At 35.9% G+C, this 20,987-nt stretch overlaps 1 protein-coding gene across 1 annotated transcript in view; it reads left to right on the forward strand.

The window, feature by feature from the left end:
• ULK4 (unc-51 like kinase 4) overlaps positions 1–20,987 on the forward strand; it is a 4,087,308-nt gene that overhangs the window by 2,104,564 nt on the left and 1,961,757 nt on the right. The window contains exon 25 of the mRNA XM_044064733.1: positions 274–330. Within this exon, the coding sequence (XP_043920668.1) occupies positions 274–330 (57 nt within the window). The remainder of the gene's footprint in view (positions 1–273; positions 331–20,987) is intronic.

The following is a 20,987-nucleotide window of genomic DNA, read 5'->3' on the forward strand; positions in this document are numbered from 1 at the left end:
ACTCACTCTGAAATACATTTAATTTTTTGCTAAGATGGGTTTTCATATTTATTTTTATTTCAATGTTTATGACTATTGAAATGCAGCATTTAAAGGTGTAGATACAAAAGATAATGCTATACATTTAAAGACTGTCTTTGCTGATAGTATAGTACTGTAAAGCCAAAATGGACGCACTATTATTCTTCTACCTAAACATACAATGTTGAACTTTCATATGCTGCTTCATGATTTCAAGTAAACATGATTGCTTTTGCATATTTATTTTAACAGGTCTTCAGACCCCAGATTGTGACAAAAGAGTTTATCTGCACTTATGGAGATTTGCTGGTATGTATAGCTGTTCTATTTAAATTGCTGGGCTTCTAAAATATTGTTTTGCCAAGTAAAATAAAAAGTAGTGAATGAAGAGTCAAATAATTGTACAACACTATGCAAAATTACTTTAAAGCTTGATTGTATGTAAAAAGCCCAAAACTGTACAACTTTGCAATGCAAATATGCATTCAAGCTATTTAATATAGACAGCAAACTCTACCAGTGCTGGTCTTTCACTTATGATGCCCCCATTTCTTTCTCTTTGCTTATCCTCTGATATCAATCCTTGAAATTGAAGTTAGTCTCTAGCTTGCACTCCAAATAAATTTGTGGCCTCTTCCCATTCTCTTGCCTTTCTCCTCTCTAGTTATTTGCTCCCAATACCTTGGTTCAGTTGCCAGTTTTCTCCAGTAAATTGTAGCCCCCTCTTGCCTATTTTCTGTACCCCTACTTGCAATAATCCCTATTGCCAGAATCTCCATTCTTCATTTATGTATAACTGGTATGTTCTTGTATCAGTTGATTTCTGGGGGACTCTTTTTTGACGGGTCCCTTGTACCCTGCAGTTCTGTCCTGAACATGGGTGGCATCTCCGTTAGTCTCAGTCATTAGAGTTTCCCAGAACAGAAGCAGGTATTTATTTATTTATGTATTATTTTGTTAACAGAACAAGTGGGTGGCAAATCTTGTTTTTATTTCTTGAACTGAAGGGGATGTACTCACTCATTGTTTGGAAGTGGACTGGTAAGCTCAGGACACAGGTGGAGCCATATAGTCAGCATGTGGTCTTGGCAGTATCTTTGCAGTTCCAGAGCACAGGAGCTTCAGAGGAAAACATAGTGAATTATAATGCATAGAGAGGATGAACCCAATCATTCACCCACCAAGGAAGATCCCATCATAGATCATTTTTACAGTTGTTATTCCATAACTCTGTTGCATGCCTTTCCATTAATAACAACTCTTGCAAATGAGTTGCAGTCGTAGTTTAACCAGATTACTATCACCCAAGGACTGCCTGTTGTTCCTCTAAATCCAGACTTACAACACACTTTATGGATTATGCATGGGAAGCACATCTCCATGACCTGAAAATGTAAGGCCTATCTGATCCCAGTCATAGAAAACAGACGGCACATCTTCCTCAAATAGATAATATATGTGTGGCCTTGACAGCTTTTAAGTGAGTCTTACCATCTTCCCCACAGACTGTCATGGACAACATAGCAGTAATGAAGTGCATCAAACAAATTACCTATGATAATCTAAGAGCAAGCAAGTCAGGTGGACATGTCACTCTGGGCTATTTTATTGCACTTCTTCAAAACACAGAGGTAGACACTCTATGCCTCGTTCTCCCATGAGTTGAACATGGTATCCTATCTTCATTGGGCATTGTAAGGCCTCCATAAGTGACTGCAGTGCAAATGGTTTGTATTTATGAGTTAGATCTTAATTCCCTAAGAAATGTATAATTTATTGTGAGTAAACATCATATACCAGATAAATTATTTCTGATTATGTGTTTTTGGACAAAGATACAGAAAATATACATCACCATGGAAGTCTCAACATTTAGTCCATAGTCTCTTTAGCCCACTAAGCACTACTGCCCATTTTCAGGCTAGATCCAGGAACACTCTCTGGTTAACTGACTTCCTCAGAGTCACAGTGTTATTTCAACTAAAAATGTTAAATGTCACAAAATGCCTTGGATCTCAAAGTCAGAGAACAGCACCTTAATTCTGTCAATATGAATTGCAAATTGTGGCAAATATTTTACTTACTTAGCTTTGAAACAGTCTGGATGTGTTAATAGAATATAGAACTGAAGAGAAAGAAGTGTGGGATTACCTTTCTCTAGTCAAAACTCAATTAGCCACTATTTTAGAACAAGTTAAGCCAATAATGTATTGTCAGCAGGATGTTAAAACTGTTACTGCAAAAAGAAGCTCTGCTTATTTTAAAGTATAAAACTATGTCTCCTTGTGGGCTCAATGCTGAGTTCAATTGGAGAGTGTTGCTTAATTAATTGCTTAATTGTTTAATTGAGTTACTAGTTTGTTATAAAATGTGGATGCTTGTATACAATTTTATTCTCCTTGAAGGCTTTGGCCGAGACGTCAGAGATTTTATTAAAGAACTTTTTGGATACTGTGGTCGTTGTTTGCTACTTGCTGCTTGCTACTTGGTGCCTTTTCGTTGTTTTTGATGTCTTCTGATCCACAGTACCATCTTCCAAGGATTTTTAGAGAGACCAGAGAAGGAAATCAGATGTCTCTGGACAATTTTCTTCTGAATCCAGTTAATTCCTCTGAGAGAGGTGATAGAGGTGAGCGTTCTAATTCTCAGAGAGTGCCTACTGAAAATAATGTTATTTGGGAAAAGTGGGAAGAAGAAAGAAGAAGACGGTCTCCCAATCCTTTTCCAGTGTTGGAAGGAAGATTCCTTTGTCTGTTAATGCGGAAAACAAGCTTTTGTTTGAGGAATTGGAGAAACTAATGTGGAAAGAAACTGCTGTACATTATAATATATGTGGTCTTCAGAAATACATAGAGACAGATACAACACCCAGGGGTCTCAGAGTTTTTAAAGACCCCTCTACTCCATTTGACCTTTCTTTGGACTCTGTTTGTGTTTTTCACAAGAGGTGGGTCAATGCTGCACATGTCTGTGTTACTGAATGGTTACATATACTTATTGAACGTGATTCACTTAAACAAAAAGAATTGTGTAATAACATCAAAAAAATGTATACAGATTTATCTAGTACTGTTTCTGTGGCTATATTTGATGAGTTTCTATCTCAAACTAATCAGAAACTCAAGGAATATGAAGCTACTTTAGTTGAGCGTAAAAAAGGCAAACTTCTCCGTGATGTGCGTGACTATGAAGCCAATCGGGCTTTTTGTCTAAAGCACAACGCATCAAATCGTAAACAAGTTAGGTTTCAGTCCGGTAGACAGATGAATGTTTCTCATGTGTCTTCAGCGTCGGAGTGGGGATATACATCTTACGAAGACGGAGAATATGAAACTGAGTTTCCAGTATTACCAGCGGCCCAACAAAGGGAGAACTTTCGCTCTACATTTCGTGGAGAGGCCGCCACCTCTTTTCATCATCAACAGGGACAGAAACGGACATGGGACCAATCTTCCTTTCCAGGTGGACAACGTTATGGACATGGGGGATATAAGAGGGGTAGAAAATGAACATGTATCGAATAATTTAAGGTATTGTAATACTGCAGAGTATGTTATTAATTTATCTGGTTATGATTTTAACTGTGTTGAAATGTCTTTACTTAATAGGGGTTTGAAATTTATCCCCACAGTTATTAATCCCCTTCATGAACTTAAAAAGATATGTATGTGTTTGGCAGGAAATTACATTTGAAACATTTCTTTAGTAACTGTTCGACGTCTTTAAATTCTGCTGATACATTTGATGATAGTAGTTCTGGTGATAGTTATTTTTCTTGTTTTTCAGATGAAGCTATTAATGCATATTGCCAGCTAGACACTACTAAGATACCTACCACTAGTAATTTTACTCCTGGCTATTTAAATAATGACATATGTCAGTTTGTTAGTTTAGTTAATTTTTTTACTGAACTCAATTATGAAAAATTTATGAGTAATAAAACTAATGTTGATTATAACTTGCAATGGAATGAGTGGCAAGCTTTAGTTAGGCTCAGTAAAAGAACTGACATAATTTTCAAACCTTCTGATAAAGGTAATAAGCTTGTTGTTTTGAATTCTGCTGATTACTTTTCTATGTGTATGGAACATTTAAATGACAGTAACACTTATAAAGTTATATCTGTAGATGTTTATTTCAAATCAGTTCAGGAATATTTGGATTTGTTAAATAAAGGGGTTAGGCTAGGTTATTTTAGTTCCACTGATGTTAAAAAGAAATTTCAGATAGAAGGTTCAAAAATGGCTCTTTTATTGCCTACCCAAAATACATAAAATCTGTCTAGGCCCCGGGAGGCCTATTGTTTCTGGTTCTTTGTATTTTTGCATAATTTGGGTATTTTTCTACATCAATTTCTAGCTCCCTTTGTATACAAATTGCCATCATATATTTGTGATGTTTTTGATTTTCTGAATAAGATGAAAGGGGTGAAAATAAATGCTAGGATGACGTGGTTTACTATTGATGTTAAAAGCCTCTATACCAACATTAAACACCCTTTTGGCATTGAGGCTGTTAGATACTTTTGGGTGACAATCCGGTCACAGCATTTATTATAGAGTTACTTCATTTTGTTTGACTCATAATTTTTTGAGTTTAATGAGATTTTGTATCATCAGTTACAGGGTACAGCCATGGGGGCTTCTTTGCCCCCATGTATGCTAATTTATTTATGGGTTTATTTGAACTAGAAACAATATACAAGCATAGATTTTTCAGACCCATGTAATATCTTATTATAGGTTCGTGGATGATCTAATATTCTTGGTGGATGCTGATGAAAGTGACATTAAAGCATTTGTTAAAGATATTAATCATAATAGATTTTCTATGAGTTTTGATGGTCTAAAAATGGGACTTGTTGTCCCATTTTGGATGCTATTCTCGATATTTCTAATGGTACTAAAATTATTACTTTGATCAATAGAAAATTTGACGGTACTAATTTTTATTTACATGGAACCAGTGGCCATCCTCCTCATACGTTGGATGCCTTACCATATGGGGAAATGTTACGTACATATAGATTATGTGGAAGACCTGATATTTTTCAGCAAGAAATGAATACTTTGGTGGAATCTTTCTTGAGTAGGGGATATAACAAAGATATTTTAAACAGATGTTTTGATAAATTAGTTAAAAGAGTTAAGCTTTTGATGGTGTAAATAGTTACTTTCCTGCAAAAATGTGGCTCAATATAATGGTAATAATAACTGTAAGGAAAATATGTATTTTGTAACCACTTATGGTTGTTTTACTTCTCAATTTCTTGATATAGTAAAACAATTTTGGTCTTTTTTACTTTCTTGCAAAAATGTTGAACAGTGGCTGAATGTTAATTTACAATTTTCCTATCGGAGAGGTAGAAATATAAAAAATTTTTGGTTAAAAGTAAATTTATTTTGCCTCCACCTTCATTATATAAAGAACCATGCCAAGTTGGCACTTTCCCTTGTGGAAATTGCAAAGGTTGCAAATATATCACACCATGTTTTCCATTTATTAATGATGTTAAGTTTACTCCTGTTAAGCAGTTTTGTTGCAAGTCAGTAGGGGTTATTTATGCTCTATGTTGTCCATGTAATATGTATTACATAGGAGAAACAAAAAGGGCCTTCAAACTGAGATTGTTAGAGCATATAAGGGACATTAAGAATGGTAATATTGAAAGCCCTGTAGCTTTGCATTTTTAGAATGTCATAACAAAAATAGTGAAGGTTTAAAAGCCACTATTTTAGAACAAGTTAAGCCAATAATGTATTGTCAGCAGGATGTTAAAACTGTGTTACTGCAAAAAGAAGCTCTGCTTATTTTAAAGTATAAAACTATGTCTCCTTGTGGGCTCAATGCTGAGTTCAATTGGAGAGTGTTGCTTAATTAATTGCTTAATTGTTTAATTGAGTTACTAGTTTGTTATAAAATGTGGATGCTTGTATACAATTTTATTCTCCTTGAAGGCTTTGGCCGAGACGTCAGAGATTTTATTAAAGAACCTTTTGGATACTGTGGTCGTTGTTTGCTGCTGACTGCCTGTTGTTCCTCTAAATCCAGACTTACAACACACTTTATGGATTATGCATGGGAAGCACATCTCCATGACCTGAAAATGTAAGGCCTCTCTGATCCCAGTCATAGAAAACAGACGGCACATCTTCCTCAAATAGATAATATATGTGTGACCTTGACAGCTTTTAAGTGAGTCTTACCATCTTCCCCACAGAGTGTCATGGACAACATAGCAGTAATGAAGTGCATCAAACAAATTACCTATGATAATCTAAGAGCAAGCAAGTCAGGTGGACATGTCACTCTGGGCTATTTTATTGCACTTCTTCAACTTATAGATAACAACTCCGAGATCGCACTACAACGTCCACAAGTGCGGATTTCCTGTTCTGCTCAACTTGGACTGTCGAGCATTCGGAAGTCGGCATTCTGCAGTTTCGCTCATGTGACATGAGCTTTTCGGCTCATTGTTTTAAATGTCGGTCTACTGAGATTTCAGTAATCTCAAGTAGACCCATATATATATATATATATATATATATATATATGTATGTATATATACATATCTATACATATCTCGGAGTATTCATATACAGAAACAGCCTCGGCGCATGCAAAAACAAAACATTGTGTTTTTGCTGCCCTGTACCCCATTGCTAATTATATATTCTAACTTCGAGATTGCACAAACACAGGGTAAGGGCATATTCACATCTGTTTAGATGATAAATGGTCGACTGAAGACACACTCAACCAGTGCAATGGAACCATATATATTGTGCTAAATACAAATGTAGCACAGTCCATCAGTTCATAAAATAAACTTAGTTTTATCAGATTACAATAAAATGCTTTGTAGATTCCTCTCAAGTATATAGTTGAAGCAAAAGAAATATCACAGAGCACCTTTTCTCTACAATAAGTGCTTTCCAGTATGTCTCTTATAGGTTCATAGATAGGTAGTAGGCTGTTGGCCTTAGGGCCTATATAAGCCTAGCCAAACGGTACCCTGGCTTTTGCCACCCAAGAAAATTATTTTCCTGTGCCCCTGTCAAGCAGAGCCACAGAAGTGATCCCCGGGGTGAATTTCCTATCTCCCATCCAGTCATCAAGATTTTTCTTGAAGAATGCTAATGAAGAGCTTTGTTTGATATAGCTAGATAGTTTGTTCCAGAGTATGGGAATTCTCTGGGACAGGAATCTATCCCTCCAGCATGTTCTGTTTATTGTGGTGACAAGGTTTAGGTGTCCAGAGCATGTAGCTCGGAGGGATTGGGATTTCTTTAAATGAAGCATGTCCAACAGCTCTGGGTTTGACATAGCTTTGTATGTTAGGCAGAGATCGCCTCTGAGTAGGCGATATGCGACAGAGTAAAGTTGGAGTTTTTTTAGATGGTCTGCGTAGGGCATCTGTTTGAGGCCGGTAATCCTCTTTGTGAGGTATTTCTGTGGCCTTTCCAGATGTTGTAGATGTCTTGTGAGGTACATACCAAAAGGGGCGTTGTACTCTGTAATGGGTCTAATGAGTGATGAGTAGAGGGGAACAATGACTTCTTTTTTTCCTGGATGAGAAACCTTTTGTGATGAGGTGTGCCACATAGAAGGATTTCCTGACTACTGTGGTGATGCGATTATCAAAGGAGAGACTACTGTCCACCTGTGTCCCAAGGTCTCTTATCACACTTTCTGTGTTAAGTAGACTACCGCCTATGTGGTAGTTCATGGGTACAGTTTTTACCAAAAGGGATGACAATGCACTTTTTGGCATTGAGCTTGAGGCCATGGCTTTGACACCAGGCATCTGTCTCAGTGAGGCCCTTTTGTAGGATGTCCACATCAGTAGGAGTTTTGATTATGGCTCCTAGTTTGTAGTCATCTGCTAACTTTGTTAACCAATGACCTTCTGTGTTAGCCTGTACTTCAGAGAAGTAGATAGCAAACAGGAGAGGACCTAGGACTGAACCCTGTGGTACTCCACTTGTCACTCTGAAGATGGATTTAGAGTCTGCTACTTTTACAGTGTGGGTTCTGTCAGTGAGCCAGTTGGCAACCTATCTTGTGACATAGGGATTTATACCTAGTTTATTGAGTTATACTATAATTCCAGAGTGGGGGATGGTGTCGAAAGCCTTGGCGAGATCTAGATAGGTTGTGTGGACCACCTTACCCTCATCTACGGCTTTGGTGACTGCTTCAAAGAAGTCTGTCAGGTTTAGGAGACATGATCTGCCTTTTACAAACCCGAACTGGGTAGGGTCCAGAGTTTGGAAATTACCAATGTCATTGTTTATAAGTTCCATGATGATATGTTCCATAGCCTTGCAGACCAGGCTCGTCATGCAAATGGGGCGGTAGTTCCTGGGGTCCGTGGTGGCTCCCCCTTTGTGGAGTGAGATAACCCTTGCTGTGCGCCATTCAGTGGGCACAAAACCTGAGGTGAGACTATGATTGAACATGGTACTTAGGTGGGGTGCCAGTTCGTTCTGTAGTTCATATAGAATGCAGCCTGGGATGTTGTCAGGTCCCATGGATGCTGTGTTCTTGGCTTTGGAGAGTGTGTTTTTTACCTGTGCAGCCGTGATTACAGGGACTTTGCATTCTTCCGGTATAGAGATGGGCCCTTTAGGGGGTGAGAGAGGGGTAAAGTTAGCACTGAACCTATCTGCCAGGATGTTGGCAATATCAGTTGGTTCTGTATATTTATTGCCATTGTGCTATAACTCAGAGCAGATCTGGGTGTTGCCATTGAGATTCTTGACATAGCTATAGAATGCTTTGTGGTTGTCTTTAGAACCAGTGGCGATTTTGTTTTCGTAACTAGCTTTGGAGGATTTTATGAGGGATCGCAGCTTTACCAAAGCTGACCACGGAGTTCCTCCACTCATGGGATTTTACTCTTTTTTGCAGCAGTTTCTTTCTTCTGTTGTAGAGTTTGTTTATGGCAGGGGACCACCAGATTGGCTTCCTTTTTTTGGAAGATATCATCTTGGTTCTGTTAGGGATTGCACGATCCATGTCGTGAAGTTTGCCACTTTTGTCTTAAGAAGCGTGAAGTTGGCTTTGGAGAAATTTTTTACGGTGGTTTCCCTAATGGGGGGTGGGGGTGGGATGTGGATGTCTAGGCTGATTAGCTTGTGGTCGGATCTGACCAATGAGGAATTGACCTCTGGTGTGGAACACCGGTTTCCCATTTTGGTAATGACCAGGTCTAGGATATTGCTGCCCCTGGTGGGGGTGTAGATAAGTTGATCCAAGGCATTGGAATTTATGAATTCCAGAAAACGTTGAGCACAACAGTTGGTACATGAGTAGTTTTCCCAGTTAATGGTGGGGTAGTTAAAATTGCCTATTATTAGGGTGTACCCTAATATTTTCCAGTGTATCAAGAAATGAGGAGTGGGAATCCTGGGACATGGTGGGGGATCTGTAGCAAGCTACAGTTTGGATTGCGGTCTTGCTCAGAGTTAGTTGCACTTGGATAATCTCGGATGCATTATGCTGAGCAGCTAGCCTGGAGGTGTAGATATCCTTAATGAATATGGACACGCCTCTGCCTTTAGTGTTTCGGTCCAGGTTAGGTGGCCAAAAGGTGTGGTATGAATTGTAGCCTGGTAATGCAGGGGTGCTCTCTGGAGCCTTGAACCAGGTCTCTGTCACTGCACAGATGTAAACTTTCTCCATTTTTAGGAGTGCCTTGAGTGAGTGCATTTTGAGGTGAGGTTTAGACTTCTAGCATTAAGTAGCATTACCCTCAGATTTTGCTTGCTTGTACCTGTTACGGTGGTGAATTTGTCATTTGAACCTTGCCTAAAAAAGGTACTATAGGAGTGGCAAGAGCCTTAACCAGTATCCAGAATCCCAAGGGCGACAGGTGCAGGCCATCTCTGGCAAAGCATCGTGGTTTGTCGATAATGTCATCCCAGCAGACAGATACTGGATCCCCTTAGAATGACACCAGAAGCTTAGCCAATTGTTGAAGTCAATCATTTTGTCCTTGTACTGTCATATCATTCTGGGTGATGGCAGGATGCTACTCAGGGCTAGGGTCATACTGCCTGGGCTATAAGATCGGGCAGCTCCTCCATGTCTCTTTTCATGTAGTCCAGGGAGGTACATGTCAGGTCATTCACACCAACATGGACAATGACAGAGTCATATTTGTACTTGCTGTGGAGTGACCTGAGTGCATGTATTATGTGGCGGATCCTGGCACCTGACAGGCAGCTGACAGTAACTTTCTCCTTGTTTAGCCTGGTGAGTGGAACATCAGTGTGCCTGACTATAGAGTCACCTATGACTAGAGTGTTGGGTATGTTGTTATGCCTTATGGGCTGTGGTTGAGTGGCACACTGAGTTTGTGGGCTATGTGTCATTTGGGTTGTGTTGGGGGTGGAGGTTGCTTGCGTTTCTGCTTTGGAGGTCCCTGTTGCTTGGGTAGATTTTAATTGAGAGCCTCCACGAATGTAGGTGCGTGTTTTGTGTTTCCATGTGTGTGTTTTGGTGGTGTAGGATTTGAGGGACTATGTGATGAGTGTGGTGTGGTGCAAGTGTTTACCTTTTCCTCTTGACTGTCTAGTCCAGTCTTGGGTGAAGAGAGCTTTGCTTCCAGTTTGGCTATATAAGTGCATCTCTCACAGGTTGTAGTGTTGGGTGGTAGGAGGAGAGGGTTGTCTGTGTACATGAGGCAATTGCTACATTGCCCCACGATGCCTAGATTCATCAGGTAGACAGGAAAAAACACTGGGAGCTGACCCTTAGACATGCTTGGATAGGTGCTTATTTATTAAGTACTAAAAGCTGTTTTCCTCTAGACAAGTGAGGAAAGTTGAGTACTGTAGTAATTTGTAGCTTATTTAGTGCTTACAGTGAGTTCTGAACAAGTGCTAAGCTCAAAGAAACCTATTTGAGTGCTGAAACTAGAAAACTGGCTAGTTCTAAGAAACAAAATTAAGCTAGAAGGCTTCCCACCAAACAGAAAGGCTTGGGGACTCAGAAGCTTACAAACATTTTTGGATACAGCAAATCTGTATCTGGACTAGACGACTTACAGGAAAGGCAGGAAACAAGCTTAGAAATTTTTTTTTGTAAAGTGGAAAGGGGAAAGGAGAAGCAGAAACTAACTAAGTTGGCCTTCTCAGATGTTCTCACTGGATTAGGTAGTGAGGAGGAGTGTCCCAGATCAAATTTACAGTAGGGGCGGGCAACTGCAAAGCCACTAAGTATAAAAACAGGATACCAGTAAGGAGGGAGGGTGGGAAACAAAAATCAGAACAAATAAATCCAACCAGATGCTTAACAATTGTAGAAAACTTCTAGTTAATACCTCACACACAGTGAAACTAGCTGGAAAAGTATATGCAGACAATAAAAGTGCTATAAATAACTTGTAAAAATAAGCAAAAAAACATGATACTTAATGTTATATATAACAGATTAATTGTCTAAGAGCCCTTACTCCGATTAGCTCAGTGTGAAATGGCAGAAACACTCACAAGTTAACTTCTTAAGTAACAAAGTTGAAACCTACAAATAACTTTAAAAAAAATCTTGAAAGAACCAATGAGGTGCTTACTCCAAGCCTTAGTCCAGGCAACCCCAATCAGCCAATGACCATAGACAATTCACTCTCACTGAAATGCTATGCTGGCTTTGGCTACACTACCATGGCCTGGAACATGTGTTCAGACACACAGCCTCTACTAACAAACAACTAGGCTCAAAACACAAGCCTGAATATGGACAATGCTACACTACCCACACTGTTTAGGTAGGAAATAAAACTGCAGAATTGTTTAAACATAAATGATCAAGGAGACTCTATAGAATGCTTTTAACTGTCAACAAGTTATATGATACACTCCTTAGTAGGAAATCAGAACAAACAAACCCAACCAGATGCTTAACAATTGTAGAAAATTTCTACTTAATACCGCACACACAGTGAAACTAGCTAGAAAAATATATGCAGACAATAAAAGTGCTATAAATAACTCGTAAAAATAGCAAAAAAAAACATGATACTTAATGTTATATATCACAGATTAGTTGGCTCAGAGCCCTTCTTTCTAGATCCCTTGACAGTGAAATATCCAGTTTACTTCACAACTTCCTCAAGATTTCTTCTTTCTGCAGCACTTCTCCTAGAACTGCTGTTCAAGACTCACAAAAGATATGGGATGATCTTCCTTCTCATATAGCGTACTCCACCTAGGCTTTCCTGTGATGCAGCAGTATAGAATATGAAATACCAATATTATGGGGCTGTTCCATTCACTTTTTGACTCATCTGTCATCCCATCTTAAGCATTGGTACTTTTCCGTTATCGGGGCAACAGTTCTCAGATTATGTAATTCTTACGTAAACACAACTGTCTTACATTCCCTCTACTAAATGTGGAACGCTTCAATTTGGAATAATTCTCTATTGTATCTGTTTATAATTTTCTCATGCCAGCATAAATGCTTTGTGGAAAAGTAATGTAAAAAGCTGTTTGCTCTAGCCAAATCAATAGGCGCGTTGGCGCTTTAGTGCTTCAATCGGGACCACTAAAATCAGTATCAGCATTACTTTAAGAAGCTACTACTGTATTGCAACACCATTTTAACCTGACAGTTTGTTTGACAGTACCGGTTTTGCTAACAACGTAGAAGGAAGCGATTTGTACAAAATGGCACAGTACTAATTATGCAGTCAGTGTTGAATTGAACTCTTTTTTTTTTTTTTTTTTATCATGTGCAATCATGTTTTTAACACAGCCACAGTAAGTATATACACACACACACACACACAAGCACACACTTGTACAAACACCGAAAGACAAGCAAAGTAATTCAGTTCTGCAATTTAAAACAGTTATTACTAAATGTGATAGTTTAGCGAGTGTTGTGTGGCAGAGTTTCTGATAGAATGGTAATTTTGAAGCAATGTCTACACTACACTTGATAGTAACTCTCATTTTCGCCTCATATTCATTTTTAAGGGTAATACTTAAATCATCTGTTTTGGGCCTTTGTCCTCCCCTTATTTTCAGATTTGTTGCACTCAAGAGTTTAAGAAGGGGGCATGGCTAGGATGCTGAACTGATAGCTGCACTTCATTTCAGCTCTCTTACCTCAATACAATTCCTGACAGGAATTTTACAAAATAATATTTAATTTGAAGAAATGTTTATTACTAACTTATTTCTAATAACTCTGAGCATCTATAAGAAAAATTTTATTGTCAGAACTTGAATAATTCCTGTCAAATTAATTACTGGAAAATCAGCACCAATATCAGCTTTACAGCATGAGTCATCTAAGGAATACAGCACAAGACTCTTCTCTCAAAAAAGACCTGCAGTCTCTCATTACAAATATACAGGAACTTACAATAAAAATCGACAAGATGGACAATAAAATAGATACTTTTAAAGAAAAGTGCTCACAACAACTGGAACAGCTTCAAAAAATGTTTACACAGCAGAAAGGACAGATATCACTTATTGAACAGTCATTAAGTGACATTGACACTAGAGTTCAAGTAGAAGAACAACAAACTGAATTCTTACTTCAACAGAATACATATTTACTAGAAAAACTTGATGATATGGAAAACCGAACAAGAAGAAATAATATTAGAATATATGGTCTACCAGAAAAATCTGAAGGGGACAATATGATAAACTTTCTTACCACCTGGATACCAGATGTAACAAAAATACCTGAAGCTCTTTCATATGGTATAGAACGGGCATAGATCACTAGCAGCTTCTGGAAATGCTTCTTCTCCGGTAAGAATAAGCCGAGATCTATAATTGTGAGACTTTTTCTACACAAGATAAAGATCTTATATTAAGAAATGCTTGGGCAAATTCTCCCATCAAATACAATGATTCATTAATAAGATTTGACAATGATTATTCTACAAAGGTGGTTTCAAAAAGAAAAGAATTTCTACCAATAAAAAACCTTGAAGAAAAAGCAACTGAAAGTCCATCTTTTATTTCCAGCAAGACTGAAAGTTTTTCTACCAAATGGAATAAAAATCTTTGAAACAGTAGATTCAGCTAATAAAATACCTTACCAACAACAACATCCTAACACATGAAGAATCTATGGACTGGACAATAAGTACACCGAAGAGAAATGCTGAAGTAAATAATTGGAAAACTGTTGAGCAAAAGAAAAAAAAACTAAAGGACAAATAATCTTACATATGTTATATTCTGTAAAATCTAAATAATAATACTAACAACAAAAGAAAAGTTCTTACTGTCTTCAAGTTACACCAAAACAGGTACTGTTTTCAATTATTTATATTTTAAATGTCAAAATTAGCATAAATGTAAATACATTTATCTCAAATCACATCAATATACTAAGCATAATTTAAACATTACTCTATTTTTCATTATTATCCATCTATTATTTTCATATTCTTAATCAGAGTAATCAATGCATAATAATGTTCCCAAATAGTTTATTTATTTATTTATTTATTTATTTATTTTCTCTCTTTGTGTTTTGTTGTTTTTATTTTTCTCTTCTTTTTATAAAATCTTCATTAACTTATAATACTTTAATCAGTATATGGTTATATTGCTTAATAGGTATAGTAATGGCTGCTATATAACTTATTATTAGTTACATCCCTGATAGTATTACTTTTTATAAGTTAAAAGTGTCCCTGTTTGGATAAACGCTAATGCTGGGCAGAAATGTGTTGCTTTTGAAATGAAGTATTTCAGTTAGGATGTATCATAAGACTACTTTAAATAATCTTAAAAGATGTTCTGCCTTTGACCCATATGCACATACTGATATAGTCCAGTGAAAAATATGTTTTAAGTGATATTTTGAGGCTATAAGTCATGTGTGTTGTGGCTCCAGACATCCGGAGTTGAAAGATGCTTGTGACTAGCTTAGATATCCTGTTGTCTTTTCTTTTGTAGAGAAATAAGGCATAGCATGTTTAAAATGCAAAGTTTGACAGTTGTGAACACTACTCCGTAAACTAGAGTGCTTGTGTGCACACTACATGAGTTTGTCACCAAATAAGAGGAGGGAAAAGAAAAAGAAAAACACATACCTTTTCCTGCTTGGTTCTCGAGACAATTTAACAGCCACAAACATCACTAGAAACTTGAGTTACTTATTGCTTGTCGCATTTACTTGTGTACGCCATCCCTGACTCTTTCTAATTGACGTCTAGTCAGAAAATAAGCTAGGTTCACATTTAAAGATACAGAAACCTAAATTCCTTCTAAGGAAACATAAATAATATAAAGGTTCATATAAATATACACAGATATTTATTTTTGAAGCACTTTCAGTTTATGGCTACTGATGTCTTCTAGCACCTTGATAGATAAGGACATATATCTGCTTGTCTTTCTATCAGTTTAGATTTCCAGACATTTTAGCTATCCCTTACTATGTTTTATACAGCAGAGTTTAAAAAGCAGAAATTAATCATCAGCAAATAAAATCACTGCTGTTTTACAAATTCTCTAAAGAAACTAGTAAATGTCAAGCAACTGACAGGTTTGTTTTGGGGAGGGTTGCCATTTCCCACGCTGGTGCTCCTGCAGAATACTACTGATGTCCTGCTGCCAAGGCATGCCCTCAGGTGGGCAGGTGGGATGCAACAAGAAGGTTGGATGTGCATTTGGCATATCAAACATTTAGATGGCGGTATGGTATACTAGATGGAGAAAGTGGAAGCAATGATTGTATAGGCAACTATAATGAGTAACATAACAACAGTGGATTTGACCCGGTGTGTCAATTATACAATGTTTATATCCCATGTGGCTTTGGGCTTTGTCGAAGCATCTGTGTTCTACACACATATTGTGTTGGATCTGATTTGAGTAGAAGGGGGAGAGGCTTAGCCCACACCCTAATTTGTTACTGGGTTGCCATGCATTATGGGCATGCATTGTGGCAGGTACTCAACGGGCCATCCATCCTTAGATGGCTCATGCTGTTCCCGTTTGCTCATCTGAATGGTGACTGCGGCTGTGCTCTTCTTGTTATGTTGCCTGGCTGTGGCTTCACCCTTCTTATAATATTGCCTGGCTTTTACATTATCAAGAATGACACAATACTAGTGTATGCGGGTATATCATGTTACTGTTAGTGTGGACAAGGATGCTTGACAATGCAACTATGATTCTTGGACCTTTCTGCAGACGGGTGTGTTGTCTGGCAGTTGAGAGCCTGGTTGTTCCTGATCAGCGGACCTGTATTTTTGTGTTTCAATGCGACTGCATGAAAGGATGCCAGTATTGGTCTGCAAGTTTGGTGGGCAGTAGATTCGTTGGGGATTGATTTGAGGAGACACTTGTATTATGGCTGGGGCACTTGACATTTGATAAATGTATCCTCTCAATGATGCGTTCTGTCTGGTCATTGACTGTAAAACAACTTTTCTGAGAAATATTGTTGTGGTGCCAGTTAATGATTTGGATTAAATGTTTCTATATACAGTCGTGAAGCAATTGCCAGGATAAAATGGTACTCTTGCAGTGCATGGATCATCGTGGCTGTCCTCCGATGTTGGAGGAAAAACAAGCTTCTTGGACACCTTTTTGACGTGGTAAAGGCGTTACCCCATGGTTTGAATACGTTTTGTCTCTTTGCTGCAAAATGGGTTGGGAATTTTGGCCTGTAATATTTTCAGACATGGTGGTTTGAATCTTGGCAGCTTCCATTGTTTTGATGTGTTCTCCAGTATACTTTTGTTCAGTCATAGGATTGAATTACTGGTGTTGAGTAGGTCAGGATTGTATCTCCAGCACTTGTTGTCAGCAGATAGATGCACTGGTTGGGTGTCAGTCTAAGCTGTGGGAGTTGATGTGTGATATACATAGATGTTTGCTTTGAGGGTGTGGTCAAGCGCTGCAGTTTTACCTCTGTACTGTGTCAGTTTTCATTGTGCAGGGTTCCTCTGAGGGTTGATGGAAGTGTTGGCAACAAGACACTCAATCAGGTAACAACATTATGAGTGGTCTCTTGGATAAGGGAGCTGTCTAAATTGTGATCTTGTTGTCTCCAGCCATGGGAATTGTCATTGAAAAGCTGAAAATGCAATCAGAGGAACATATTTAATGTCTACTAAAGAAATATTAATATACTTATACATTGTATCGCATTTCAGTTTATGTTAAACATGAAATATGATGTGGTTTCAGAACTATTCATGTTTTATTCCAATATGACTTTGCAAATATTAATTTAAACACTGGTTTCGGACTTGAGTAGTCTAAAACAATTGCACAACAGTGGTACTGTATTATACAGTAATGTCAGTAAATAGTTTTCAACAGATGTATGAAATATACAGTTATAGATTTTAACATGATGTTTATTAATACCCTAAATTATTTTGAAATGATACTACCTTAATCTAAATATTTGTACCTTTTTGAAACCTGCTTAGAAGTAAGTATTATTGAATTACAATAAGATGAGTAAAGAATATATGTATATATTTTAGCTGATTAGATTATCTTAATATATTATTCAATTATCTTTATTTAAAACTAAGAGGATAAGAGAAACTGATCCAAATATTATTTGTGAGGGTAGAAAGTTTGTTTGGTTAGATTCACTAACCAAACGAAGAGGTATATTACCTCATAGCAATAGGGAATGGTTTTAAGGTTAAGAATTACAAGTTTGGAAGTTCTTTGTTTTTTTTTTTATTCTATCACTTTGGTGTCACTCAGAAACATGCAAAAATCATACAAGAAAAACTTTTTGAATACTGTATCCAAGATGGAACTAAGAATAAACAATATTTACATAAACTCACACATAAAACAAACTCAAAACTAGGAAATGAAATGTTTATCCATAAATGTTAATGGTCTAAATAATAGTAATAAAAGGAGAAGCCTATTCAAGTACATAAACTTACATAAACCACAAATAGTCTTTTACAAGATACACACTTATTAGATAGAGATATAAACAACTTAAATATTAATAATTACACAGTACTAATAAACTCTCAATACAAAACAAAAAAAAGAGGAGTAGCTATACTAATTCGCAACTCAACTATAACACCTAAAATAATTACTACTCATCAAGATACATCAGGTATGTTTTGTCTAGTTTCAATAGAGTTAAATAAGAGAATCTATATGTTAGTAAATCTATATTGGATCCCAGGACTAGGATTAAAAACAGTTAAACAGCATTTTGAAGAGATAATTCATTTAACTAAGGGTAGCCTGATATTGGCAGGAGACTTCAACTGTATAATGAATGAAAAAGATACAGATTCTAAATCCAAAAGAAGAAAACAACCCATCTCTAAAGCACTATCAAAATTTATAGATACATTGTATTTAAAAGATATAAATTAATTTGCAGAACCAGACTCACTAATCTTCACATTTTACTCTCATAGATATAAAACTAACTCTAGAATTGATAGAATATATGTTGCCAATGACCTAATAACAAAAATTGACAAAGTCAAAATCATAAATTGTCCTTTATCTGATCATAATGCCATAGTCTTTGAGATAGAGCTTACACCATTTTATTCAAATCCCATTACTAGGATACCTTCCTATATCACAAAATTGAGAGATTTCAAAGAATTTTATGAAGAAACAATCAAACACTTTCTAGAAATAAATTACACAGAAGATATTTCAGAAATATATGTCTGGGATTCATTAAAAGCAGTTACATATGGGAAGATATTATCCTGGTACATAAATAAAAGGAAGTTATGGAATAAAGATATGCTAGACTTACAAAACAAAGCAGATAAATTGAAACTGGAAATACAAAAGGGTAATGCTACTCAAGTTCAAGAACTTACACAAATCAATAAGAAGTATACAGAATTGCTACACCATAAGATTATGATTAACTTAGAAAAGATAAAAATAAACTCATACTCTACTAATTCAGCACACTTGAGATACTTAACTAATAGAACAAAAAATAATTAAATCTAAGCAAATAAAATAAATATTTATTCCCAATACTAACAAAAGAGTTACGGAACTAAATGATATTTTAGAAGCATTCAGACTCAATTTAACATTGATAATTCCATAAATACTCAAGATACACCTACTAAGGATATAAAAAATACTTAGAAAACAATATTCATATTAAATTAACACAAGAACAAATAGACATTATAAACAAACCAATCAATATGACAGAATTAAAATCACAAATTAAAAAGCTCAAGACAAATAAAGCACCTGGCCCAGACAGTATGCTACCAGAAATGTATAAATTAATACCCAATCAAGCCATATCTTTATTATTAAAAGTATATGATATAGCCAATAAAGATTTGAATATACCACCCTCTTGGAAATATTCATTGATATCCCCAATTATCAAACCAGATAAAGATGAAAAACAGTGTTCCTCATATAGGCCAATATCATTACTCAATATAGACTACAAGATGTTTATGGCTATATACGCAGATAGGATCAAACACTTTCTTCCTTTCTTAATTCACAAAGATCAAACAGGTTTTATTAAAGGAAGAAATATTTCAGATAATATTAAAAGAATACTAACATTAATAGATTATAGCAAACATAAAGTCCTAAATTTAAATGTAATCTCATTAGATATTAATAAAGCTTTTGATTCGGTGAACTGGAACTTTCTTTCACTAGTTTTAAAAGAATATAACTTTCCTTCTAATTTTAATAATCTTATCCAAATACTATATGAAAAATCTACTGCATATGTTAAACTGGGATCATATAGATCAGGCCCTATAACAATAAAAAAGGGAACTAAACAAGGTTGCCCTTTATCACCATTGTTATTTGCATTACTCATAGAACCCTTTGCAAATCAAATCAGATCAAACAATAACATAAAGGGCATTTGTATTAATAAAATGTTAAACCTTAAAATCCAACTCTTTGCTGATGACATAACTCTCTCAGATGCAAATGAGTCTTTGAATGCTCTATTTAACTCCATGAATAAATTTCAAAATATTTCAGGCTTAAAATTTAATGAAAACAAAACTAAAATTATGCCCTGTAATTGTAAAAAAAAATAATATAAACAAAAGATTTTCCAAATATATAGTAACAGAAAGTAAATTATTATATCTGGGAATAAATCTACTCAATGAATTAACAGATTCTCTAATATTTAACTATAATAAAATACTAGACAAAATAGAACAAACAATTGGTTACTGGAATAAATATATCTTTTCAACAGCAGACAGATTATATCTTATTAAAATAAACATATTTCCCAAAATATTATACTTAATACAAAATTTTTCATTGCCACCTCCCAAATATATTATTCAAAGATACAATAAACTAATTTTAAATTTTCTATGGTTTCCAAATAAACCCCGTATAGCCTTAAATAAACATTTGCCAGATTGGGAAGATGGTGGAATTAATTTACGGATATTGATTTATATATTACCTCATCTGTTATTAAAAACATAACACTATGGTTAAATAATTCATACACACCTATATGGAAACAAGCCCATGAGCAGAGTTACATAGAAATCAATTATAATCACATACAAGACAACTTAACAGTAATACCATCACCCCTTATATGGATGTTAAAAGATTATTTTTAGGAAAAGAAATAATATTAATAAATTGCCATCAAACTATGTAAGCTCTACACTTTCAGTGTTCAGAACATATATAAACAAAATACCAAATATTAATTCTTGGATTTTTCTTATTTTCCTATAGCTTTTACACCAAATATTCTAGATACATTCCAAATATCTAAAATAAATATACTTAAAGAAGAAACATTACTCTTTTGGCATCAACGTATAGAGAAAGGGAAAATTCTAACAAAGGAACAGATAATTTATAATTATAATATAAATAAAGACAATTGGCTGTTTTACAAAATCTAAGGCATTTTCTTATAAATAAAATAGAACAAATGCAACCTTCAGTTAGACATGAAGCTCCAAAACT

The sequence above is a fragment of the Protopterus annectens genome, chromosome 3.part0 (assembly GCF_019279795.1).
Source record: "Protopterus annectens isolate FY-2018-M chromosome 3.part0, PAN1.0, whole genome shotgun sequence".
NCBI classification, from domain to species: Eukaryota; Metazoa; Chordata; order Ceratodontiformes; family Protopteridae; genus Protopterus; species Protopterus annectens.